The sequence below is a fragment of the Papio anubis genome, chromosome 20, assembly GCF_008728515.1.
Source record: "Papio anubis isolate 15944 chromosome 20, Panubis1.0, whole genome shotgun sequence".
Lineage (NCBI taxonomy): Eukaryota > Metazoa > Chordata > Mammalia > Primates > Cercopithecidae > Papio > Papio anubis.
In genome coordinates, this window is record NC_044995.1 from 8,659,661 (window position 1) to 8,670,665 (window position 11,005).

General features: G+C 56.6%; 1 protein-coding gene across 3 annotated transcripts; it reads left to right on the forward strand.

The window, feature by feature from the left end:
- The first annotated feature begins 325 nt into the window (after positions 1-325).
- Positions 326-10,501, forward strand: MYADM (myeloid associated differentiation marker). 3 transcript variants are annotated; one of them, XM_009195264.3, is made up of 3 exons: positions 326-466; positions 4,408-4,492; positions 7,604-10,501. In XM_009195264.3, the coding sequence occupies exon 3, from the start codon at positions 7,606-7,608 to the stop codon at positions 8,572-8,574; it is 969 nt and encodes a 322-aa protein (XP_009193528.1). In that variant the 5' UTR covers positions 326-466; positions 4,408-4,492; positions 7,604-7,605; the 3' UTR covers positions 8,575-10,501. The 3 variants fall into 3 exon arrangements, with proteins under 3 accessions (XP_009193528.1, XP_009193527.1, XP_003916124.1); XM_009195263.3 differs by lacking the exon at positions 326-466 and adding an exon at positions 925-1,131; XM_003916075.4 differs by lacking the exon at positions 326-466 and adding an exon at positions 2,547-2,665.
- Positions 10,502-11,005: the final 504 nt, after the last annotated feature.

The following is an 11,005-nucleotide window of genomic DNA, read 5'->3' on the forward strand; positions in this document are numbered from 1 at the left end:
CATCAGCCAAGAGTGCCATTTCTTAGGACCACACCCGATGACTCACTCTTCAAATTTTTGTTTTGTTGTTATTTTTTGCTTTGAGACAGTTTCACTCAGTCACCCATGGTGGAGTGCAGTGGCACAATCTTGGTTCACTGCAACCTCCACCTCCCGGGTTCAAGCCACTCTCCTGCCTCAGCCTCCTGAGTAGCTGGGACTATAGGAGGTGCCATCAGGCTTCATTTTTTTGTATTTGTAATGGAGATGGGGTTTCATCATGTTGGCCACGCTGGTCTCAAACTCCCCACCTCAGGGGTGATCTGCCAGCCTTGGCCTCCCAAAGTGCTTAGGATGACAGAGGTGAGCCACTGCGACCGACCTTCACTCTTCAAATGTTTGCTTCCTGTTCCTGCTACCCTGAACCCCGACGTTGAGGGGCCCTAGTGTCTACAGGGGAACCGCTGCCACCACAAGGAATAATACAGTAAGTTGTGTAAGTGGAGACCACCGCTGGGCCGTTTGGGGTACCTCGAGTGTGTCACTATGGGGTCAGGCAGTGACTGATTTAGGCAGGAAGGGAGAAAGATTTACTGCTATACTTGGGGCCAAGGAGGCCTGTGAGTGGAATCTAGAGGCGTCCCGGGGGAGTCTCCAGCTAACACCATGTCCCGACTCCCTATCCGTCCATAGCCCTCCCCCCTGGGACAAGGCCTGATTTGGACGCATTGAGACCTCCCTCCCCTGTGCAGGGCCCAGAATGACAGAGAGGGTCTGTGGACCCTTCCCCTTGCAGAGGCACAAAGAGTGCGCACACAGGCTCTACCTTCCTCTGCCCAACCCCCTCTCCACTCCTGCAGACCCCCCCCTTCCTGCAGTTCCCCCTCCGGCCCCTCCCCGCTCCGTAGGACACGTAGACCCGGATCCTCAGCTCCCGGACCCCTTCCTACTGCTCCCTTCGCCACTCGCGCGGCTTCCACTCCTGGTCTCGGCCTCAAAGCCTCTTCAGCTGTCGGCTCTGGAAGGTGCCCAGCGGCGGCAGCGCCAGACGCGCCCCGTTAGCTCAGCGTCGCTGAGCAGCCGCAGCCGCCACCAGGCCCCGCCCAGCGGCCGCCGCCAGCCAGGCCGCGCCCGGGACAACTGCAGAGCGCGGTGAGTGAGCGCGGCCAGAGGGAGGGACTCAGGCGTCCCGGGTCCCCGCCCTGCCCCTCCCCGGGGGCCCGACATCCCGACTCTCAGCTCCCTCTTTTTCTTTTGGCTCCGGCAGTGCGTTTTAGGGCCGCAGAGTCGCCTTTTAAAAACGCACCCGGCAGCCATTCCCTGCCCTGGGGCTTCGGGCCCACCAGCCCCTTGGATCCCTTCCCCTCTTGCAGGATCCAGGAATCCAGAGCCCCCAGCCCCAGCTCCAGCCCCATCCTCATTAAAATTCTGAGTCCCTCCCTCCATCCAGGAGTCAGGAACGTAGGCCAAAAATATCTCTGCCTTCCAGACCCAGGCGTCTAGGCTTGCAACACCTGCTCTGAAAATCCAAGAGTCTGAGCTTTAATGGTTCTATTATTATTATTATTTACTTATTTTTAATAGAGCAGGGTCTCCCCCATGTTGCCCAGGCTGGTCTTGAACTCCTGGGCTCAAGGGATCCTCCCTCCTCAGCCTCCCGAAGTGCTGGGATTACAGGCGTGACCCACCGCGCCGGGGCCTGATTGTTCTTTTGAGTCAAGAATCTCGGCCTCAACCTAGGCATCCTGTGGAGCCCAGGAATCCGGGCCCCCAACTCCTACCGCGCTAGCTCCGGGGAATTTTGCCCCCAACACACCCCACCCCTATCCACTGTGATATCTGAGACCCGCGTCCAGCCGAGTCCCTTACCCTGCGGCGCCCGGTGCCAATGGGTACTAGGGGAGCATTTTGCGACCCCTTCAAGATCCCTAAATACAGGAATCTAGCCTCTGTTTCTTGGGGAGACCCAGCAGTCAGGGATCGTAGCCCAGAACCACCTAAGGCCCAGGAATACTGCTCTCAATTCTGCTGTCCCTCAGGGCTCCAAGAGACAGAGATCCTAGCCCACAAACCCCATTAAACTGAGGGGCCTGGTCCCCCAATCCGCTGCGACCCAGGTGTTTAAGCTTTCATCCAGCAAGGCAGGGGTGGGGGCGGAACAGACCAGGAAGGAGGGGGGCAGGAAGGGAGCGGGAGAAAGGAGTGGGGTGAGACGGGGGTGGGGACCTGAGCTGGGGGGCTCTGTACTAAACAAACCCTAAACATGCGGGTTTCTATGGTAACGGTGTTCCCTGGCCTACCCTGGAGACTCCTCTAGGGCTGTGCCGAGGAGGGCAGCCCCCAGGAGTCTCCACGCGGCCAGCTGTTGTGTCTTCCTGTTTTGTCACCACGGCAACGGTGACCTCAGCTCTCCACCCTGCTCACTGGGGTGGAGCCGGAGCGCCGCGTTACTTTTTACCCGGGGGGGGCGTGGTCCGCTCTTGGCCCCGCCTCAGGGCGGAGCTGGGATAGCCCAGGCTCGGGGAAGTCCCCGTCCACCGCCCTAGCCGGAGCTGCGCCCCGCCCCGGCCCCGCCCCCGTCCCGCCCGCCCTGGCTCCCCAGCCCGCCAACCCCACCCAGCCCTCAGACCCTTCCGGCTGCAGCTGTCGTCTTTGCTTCAGCCTCAGCCGCCACTGGTTGCCTGAGGTGAGGTTGTGGGGACCCCAGAGAGCGTGAGCAACAGTCTAGGGTCCTTATGGCCAGAGGGAGGAATGGACTGTCTCAGAATATCTGGGTCCCTAGAAAGACTAGGGCTGGGCCAGGATTTTGGGGGTTCTGCAGAGGAGAGGGCTGAGGACCCGGACTGTGGAGGTCATACGTCTGGAAGAGTGGGGAAGGGGACCTGGACTCCTGGGTCTGAGGGAGGAAGGGCTGGGGGCCTGGACTCCTGGGATGAGGGAGGAGGGGCTGGGGTCTGGACTCCTGGGATGAGGGAGGAGGGGCTGGGGTCGACTCCTGGGATGTGAGGGGAGGAGGGCTGGGGGCTCTGACCAGCCTGAGTGGAGGGGCGAAATGGAATGGGTCTGAGGGAGGGGCTGGGGGATCTGGACCTGGGATGAGGAGGGCAACTGGTGGAGAGGAATGAAGGAGGAATGGAGGAAGGGAACAGTGAAGGAAACCCTGGATGGAATGAGAATGGAAGGAATGGACATGGACCATCCAGGGATGGACAGAATGGAACTTGGGGTTCTTGAAGGAGGGAAGATTCAGCCCCAGCCTGGAAGGAGCTGGGAAAGGAGGAGCTGGGTGCCGAGAGCCGAGGCTGGGGTTCCGGGGCCCGATTCTGAGCGTGAGCGATGGGTGTGGCGTCTGGAGTGGACGAGGGAGGACACTGAGGGGCTGGGTGTGGCCCGGGGAGTCCGGTGCTCTGCAAGGAATCCCGGAGGCCTGTTTCCACACCCTCCAGGCTCTGGCTGCGCATTCCTGAGCTCGCATCTCGGGCGACGGCTGGAGGCCCTAAGGGCGGGGTGGACCCCTCCCTTCCCCTCGGCGCGCCCCCTCCGCGGCTAGCCCACCTTCCGCGGGAGACTGAATGAGTGACGCCCTCGCTCGTCCTCCTCTCCTGCTTGGGACGGGGCAGTAGCCCGCCTTCTAGAGCACGGGACGCTGGGCCAGTCCCGATTTCCTTCTCCTTCCCGGGTCCTGGGGGGTCGTGAGGGCGAGGAGGTGCTCCCGCAAGCCCCGAAGCTCCCGCAAGCCCCGAATGCTCCCAGGTGCTCCCGCAAGCCCCGAATGGCGATCAGGGAGACCGTGGGAGGCGTGTCTGGGCCTCGGGCCTGACTCCAGCACCGCGTGCAGTTTCCGGCCCGGAGCCTGAGTCCCGGGTCCCTGCCCACTCCGGTCTTAGAGATGGTCTCGGAGGGCTCTCAGCCCATGTTTATAGGGATCCAGAAATACGGGCCTCCACTCCTCTCCTACTAGGGCCTGGGAGTCGGGGTCCCCACCCCCCGGAAATCCGGGAGAGGGCGGGCAGCCCCGGAGGCGGGCGGGGGTCTGGGCACCGCCTCCTGGTCCCTGACACATTCCAGATGCCTGGGCCGACTCGAAGCCCTTATAAGGCGCGGAGACTCCGGCTCTGGCTGGGCCTTCCGCCCCCGCAGCCGCCGCCCAGGGTTCTCTAACCACCGCCGCCTGCACCCCAGTCCCCCCGCCCCCGCGGGGTTAAGATCACACGCGCGCCCACGCCGGCCCGCGGGGCGTGCACTTTCGCTGGCTTCCATCGGCCGCAGCCCAGTTTACTGAACGGGAGGGGAAGGGGGCGGGGCTCGCCCGGGGTCACAGCCAGGCCCCTGCTGGGCTCCATGCCACGTTCCTGTCCCCGCGGGGCAGCGGATCTCGGGAGGGAGGAGCCTGTCCAAACGGACGCTAACGGCCTCCCTCCTCCTCAGGTGCTCTTACAGCCTGTTCCAGGTGTGGCTTAATCCGTCTCCACCACCAGATCTTTCTCCGTGGGTTCCTCTGCTAAGACCGCTGGTGAGTGGGCAGTGGGCTTGGACTCCTGGGTCTGAGGGAGGAAGGATTGGGTTCTGGACTCCTAGATCCTGGGAGAAAGACCAGACGCTGCGATATTTGAGGAAGAAGCATGGCCAGGCCCTGGCTCCCTTGTCTCGGGGAGCTGCTGTGCTGGGACTGCCGGGAAGAAGTTAAGACCTGTGCTACTGCCCTGCAATGGGCCTGAATCTGAAAGAAGGAGGTTACTTTCCTGTGGGCTAGGAGAGGCCAGCTTGGGTTTAGTGGTGTGGCTGCAATGAGACAGTTTACACCCTGAGGAAAGAACTGGGCACCTGGTTTCTAAGAGGACTGGCACTTGATTCCTGGGGGCCGTTAGGACAAGGAGGTGAAAGCTGTAGATTTTGCAAGGACAAAAGAAGCAAGTTGGTTTTCTGGAGTCTGGGGCATCTGGGATCCTTCAGGCTGAGGGCCCAGGGCCAGAGGTCTGACCCCTTATGACAGGACTGTGATGGCCAGGCGCGGTGGCTAACGCCTGTAATCCCATCACTTTGGGAGGCCAAGGCGGGCGGATCACTTGAGGTCAGGAGTTTGAGACCAGCTTGGCCAACATGGCGAAACCCCTTCTCTACTAAAAATACAAAAATTAGTTGGGCTTGGTGGCGGAAGCCTGTAATCTCAGCTACTCAGGAGGCTGAGGCAGGAGAATCGCTTGAATCAGGAGGCGGAGGTTGCAGTGAGTCAAGATTGCACCATTGCATTACATCCTGGGTGACAGAGCGACTCCGTTTAAAAAAAAAAAAGGTAAAACAAACAAACAGGATTGTGAGGCCTAGAGAGTTCAGTGGAAGGGCCTGGGGTTCCTACTGGACAGTTGGAAATCTGGGGAGCTGAATTTCCCAGAAGCTGGGGGACCAGCTGGCTGGGTTTTGGGGAGAGAAGGTGGAGGCGGATGGACTCAGTGTGCGGGAGTGGGGAGGGGGAGGCTGAAACCAAACTTTTTTGGGTTGCAGTACTCCAGTCCTAAATCCCGGGTGGGAGTTAGACTGAGAGTGAAGGTCCTAATCTCCAAGGTTGGGGGTGGGGAGAGGAGGGGGCCACTGAGAGTTTAGGCTCCTTGCCAGAAGGGAGGGGAGATCTCTTGGTTTTCCACGGCTGGGATCTCTATGAGAAGATATCCTTTATTGGGAGGTCGGAGCTCTTATTAGATGTGGATCCCTGAGAATGGAAGCCTGGGGAGGTTGGGCTGTTTAGAGGCTGGAAATGTCTAGGTCACTGTTCGATAGAAGAAGGAAGTCTGCTCACAGGGTCTGGGGTGCAGAGCTCTGAATACTGAAAGAAAAGGAAGTTGAGAGATGGGGTTTTCAGAGTTCGTGGAAGACAAGCGTTTTGTCCTGACTCTTGGGTTGTGGCAGGAGGCAGAAGGAGGACGCATTATTATTATTATTATTTTAATTTATTTTTATTATTTTATTTTATGTTTTTGAGATGGAGTTTCACTCATGTCGCCTGGGCTGGAGTGCAGTGGTGCGATATCGGCTCACTGCAACCTCCGCCTCCCGGGTTCAAGTGATTCTCCTGCCTCAGTCTCCCGAGTAACTGGGATTGCAGGTGCATGCCACCATGCCCAGATAATTTTTGCATTTTTGGTAGAGACTGAGTGTCACTATGTTGTCCAGGCTGGTCTCCAACTCCTGACCTCAAGTAATCCACCTCCCTTGGCCTCCCAAAGTGCTGGGATTACAGGCATGAGCAACCACACCCAGCCTATTTGTAATTTTAATTTTAATTTTTTTTTTTTTTTTTTTTGGGCGGCGGTTCGTTGTGTCACCCAGGCTGGAGTGCAGTGGCGCGATCTCAGCTCACTGCAAGCTCCGCCTCCCGGGTTTACGCCATTCTCCCACCTCAGCCTCCGAGTAGCGGGGACTACAGGTGCCCGCCACCTCGCCCGGCTAGTTTTTTGTATTTTTAGTAGAGACGGGGTTTCACCATGTTAGCCAGGATAGTCTCGATCTCCTGACCTCGTGATCCGCCTGCCTCGGCCTCCCAAAGTGCTGGGATTACAGGCTTGAGCCACCGCGCCCGGCAATTTTTTTTTTTTTTGAGTCGGGGTCTCACTGTTCCCGGCTGCACTGCCCAGGCTGGAGTGCAGTGGTGCATTACAGCTCACTGCAGCCTCGACCTCCCAGGCTCAAGCACTCCTCCCACCTCAGCATCCAGAGTAGCTGGGACCACATGTACACACCACCACACCCAGCTAATTTTTATTTATTTATTTATTTTTTTGGTAAATGAGGTCTCCTTAGGTTGCCCAGGCTGGTCTCCAACACCTGGGCTCAAGCAGTCCTCCTGCCTCAGCCTCCTGGAGTGCTGGGATTACAGGCATGAGCCACTCCCACGCCTGGCCAGAGGGATGGTGCTGTAGAGTACAGAGTGCTAAATGGCTGAGTTACTGAGTCCCTGGGGGAAGAAGGGAAAGAGGGAAGCCTGGTATCTGGAGTGGGAAGCAAACAGTGTAGTTGTACAGTAGTTAGGTCTCGAAAGAGAGAAGAATCTCTTGGGAAGGAGGAAAACAGGTGCCTGGACTCCTGCGTTCTGATACGGGTAGGGGAGGAGTGAGTCTAGAGCTGGAGGGGACAGGCTCATCCCTGTATGACGAGGACAATCCCCATTTGAAAACCCAAGGCTGGGTGCAGTGGCTCATGCCTGTAATCCCAGCACTTTGGGAGGCCAAGGCCAACGGATCACCTGTGGTCAGGAGTTCGAGACCAGCCTGGCCAACAGGGCAAAACCCTGTCTCTACTAAAAATAAAAATTAGCCGGGCGTGGTGGCACGCATCTGTAATCTCAGCTACTCGGGAGGCTGAGTCAGGAGAATCACTTGAACCTGAGTAGTGGAGGTTGTAGTGAGCCGAGATTGTGCCACTGCACTCCAGCCTGGGCCACAGAGCAAGACTCTGTCTGAAAAGAAAAAAGAAAAGAAAGGGAAACAAGAAAGAAAACCCGAAGCCCCACATCTTGGGAACTCCCTAACTAGAGCTCATATTCATTTGTCCCTGCGGTAGGCAATGGCTAAGGGACCTGGATTCCTATGTTTGTGACCTTGTAAGGACACTGTTTTTCCCCTTTTTGCAGCCATGCCAGTGACGGTAACCCGCACCACCATCACGACCACCACGACGTCGTCCTCGGGCCTGGGGTCCCCCACGATCGTGGGGTCCCCTCGGGCCCTGACACAGCCCCTGGGTCTCCTTCGCCTGCTGCAGCTGGTGTCTACCTGCGTGGCCTTCTCACTGGTGGCTAGCGTTAGCGCCTGGACGGGGTCCATGGGCAACTGGTCTATGTTCACCTGGTGCTTCTGCTTCTCCGTGACCCTGATCATCCTCATCGTGGAGCTATGCGGGCTCCAGGCCCGCTTCCCCCTGTCTTGGCGCAACTTCCCCATCACCTTCGCCTGCTACGCAGCCCTCTTCTGCCTCTCTGCCTCCATCATCTACCCCACCACCTACGTCCAGTTCCTGTCCCACGGCCGTACCCGGGACCACGCCATCGCCGCCACCTTCTTCTCCTGCATCGCTTGTGTGGCTTATGCCACCGAAGTGGCCTGGACCCGGGCCCGGCCCGGCGAGATCACTGGCTACATGGCCACCGTGCCCGGGCTGCTGAAGGTGCTGGAGACCTTCGTGGCCTGCATCATCTTCGCGTTCATCAGTGACACCAACCTGTACCAGCACCAGCCGGCCCTGGAGTGGTGCGTGGCGGTGTACGCCATCTGCTTCATCCTAGCGGCCATCGCCATCCTGCTGAACCTGGGGGAGTGCACCAATGTACTGCCCATCCCCTTCCCCAGCTTCCTGTCGGGGCTGGCCTTGCTATCTGTCCTCCTCTATGCCACTGCCCTTGTTCTCTGGCCCCTCTACCAGTTCGATGAGAAGTATGGCGGCCAGCCTCGGCGCTCAAGAGATGTAAGCTGCAGCCACAGCCATGCCTACTATGTGTGTGCCTGGGACCGCCGACTGGCTGTGGCCATCTTGACAGCCATCAACCTACTGGCGTATGTGGCTGACCTGGTGCACTCTGCCCGCCTGGTTTTTGTTAAGGTCTAAGACTCTCCCAAGAGGCTCCCATTCCCTCTCCAACCTCTTCGTTCTTCTTGCCCGAGTTTTCTTTATGGAGTACTTCTTGCCTCTGCCTTTCCTATGTTTTCCTCTTCCTGTCTCCCCTCCCACCTTTTTCTTTCCTTCCCAGTTCCTTGCACTCTAGTTCTTGGGTGCATCTTCTTCCTTCCCTTTCCTCTTGCTGTTTCCTTCCTGTGTTGTTCTGTTGCCCACATCCTGTTTTCACCCCTGAGCTGTTTCTCTTTTTCTTTTCTTTTTTTTAAGACGGAGTCTCACTCTGTGGCCCAGGCTGGAGTGCAGTGGTTGAATCTTGGCTCACTGCAACCCCCGCCTCCCGGGTTCAAGCAATTCTCCTGCCTCAGCCTACCAAGTAGCTGGGAGGACAGGTGTGAGCTGCCACACCCAGCCTGTTTCTCTTTTTCCACTCTGTTTTTTTTTTAATCTCTTTTCTGGGTTTCCTGTTGGCTTTCTTAACTGCCTGTTTCCCAACCACCTTCTCCTACGTCCTTGGGAGCCCTGAGACTTCTTTCTCTTCCTGCCTCCACCCACCTCCAAAGGTGCTGAGCTCACACATCCACACCCCTTGCAGCCGTCCATGCCACAGCTCCCCAAGGGGCCCCATTGCCAAAGCATGCCTGCCCGCCCTCGCTGTGCCTTAGTCAGTGTGTACGTGTGTGTGTGTGTGTGTGTGTTTGGGGGGTGAGGGGTGGGTAGCTGGTGATTGGGTCCCCTTTCTCCCAGTGGAGGAAGATGTGCAGTGGACTTCCCCTTTAAGTTAAAAAAATATATATATACATATATATGTGTGTATATATATTTTATATATATATATATTTGGAGGTCAGTAATTTCCAATGGGCAAGAGGCTTTAAGCACAGACCCTGGGTCCCTAGGCCCTGCCTGGCACTCAGTCTTGCCAGAGATCGGCTCCAGAATTTTTGCCAGGCTTACAGAACACCCACTGCCTAGAGGCCGCCTTAAAGGAAGCAGGGGCTGGATGCCTTTCATCCCAACTATTCTCTGTGGTATCAAAAAATTCAGGGCCGGGCGTGGTAGCTCACGCCTGTAATCCCAGCACTTTGGGAGGCCAAGGCAGGCAATCACCTGAGGTCAGGAGTTCAAGACCAGCCTGGCCAATATGGTGAAACCACGTCTCTGCTAAAAATACAAAAATTAGCCAGGCGTGGTGGCACGCGCCTGTAATCCCAGCTACTTGGGGGACCGAGACAGGAGAATCCCTTCAATCCGGGAGGTGGAGGTTGCCGTAAGTCTAAGATGGCGCCACTGCACTCCAGCCTGGGCGACAGAGTGAGACTCCATCTCAAAAAAAAAATTTAAAAAAAGGAGTCAGACAAAGAACCACAGGATGTTGAAGACAACTGTCTGAAGTATTTGTGAGGGACAGGGATGTGGCCCTCTGTGTTAAAAATAACGTGTCCTGCTTTGGCAAAGAGAAGAACATGGCCACTGCCCGCTTTCAAGGCAAGATCAGCCTTTTTTGTTTTGTTTTGTTTTTCTTTCTTTTTCCTGGTCATGAGGACGAAAATTACTGAGTGGCCCTTAAAGAGGGAAGTTTCTTTTCAGCTGTTCTCTTTTGCCTGTAGGTGGGAGGGTGTGGATTGCTGCCGTCCTAGCTAGAGGAATGGCTTTGCTTGAATGTGTAGCGCACACGCACGAGTGTTTCTGTGTGCTAGTTGCTTCTTGCTGCTGCTTCCTGCTTGTCTGGGACTCACATGCATAACGTGAGATATATATATATAAATGTATAAATATATATTTTATTTTTTTTAATTCCCTGGAGCTTTTGGTTCCTATCAGTTCCTGTTGTAAGTCATAGAAGCCTTGTCCCTTCCCCCATTCCCGTATCCATCATGTTCTTTTTCCTTTAACTATCAATATAAAGATAAAAGAAGGACTTGTACTTTATTAATGGGGAGGGTGGCCAAGCACGGTGGCTCATGCCTGTAATCCCAGCACTTTGGGAGCCCAAGGCGGGCGGATTACTTGAGGTCAGGAGTTTGAGACCAGCCTGGCCAACATGGTGAAATCCCGTCTCTACAAAAAAAAAAAAAAAAAAATGGGGAGGGCTCTCGGAGAAGGGCAAGGGTCAGATTCTTGGGCCTAGTGGGAGAATGGGGTTGGGGGCCAAGATACTAGCTGAAGATACTAGCTGAGTCAGGGTCTTCTAAATGACTTCCTCAAACCAGGAGGGCTGGGTGGGATAGAAATGAACTAGACTTCCCCCTCCTCAGAGTCCGTCCCCTGAGCACCTCACAAATACAATGTCCCAATTTGAGTGAAGGAGCTTTCCTCCCAAATCACCTCTTCCTCCCAGGCTCCCCATTTCAGTAATAGCCTCTCAGAGCTGAGAACCCAAGCATATGGTAGTACCTTCCCGCCTCTCCTCAGTCAGTCCCTC

What these genes read in the sequence shown, in the direction of transcription:
- MYADM (XM_009195264.3), top strand. Translation starts at nt 7,606, where the DNA reads ATGCCAGTGACGGTAACCCGCACCACCATCACGACCACCACGACGTCG.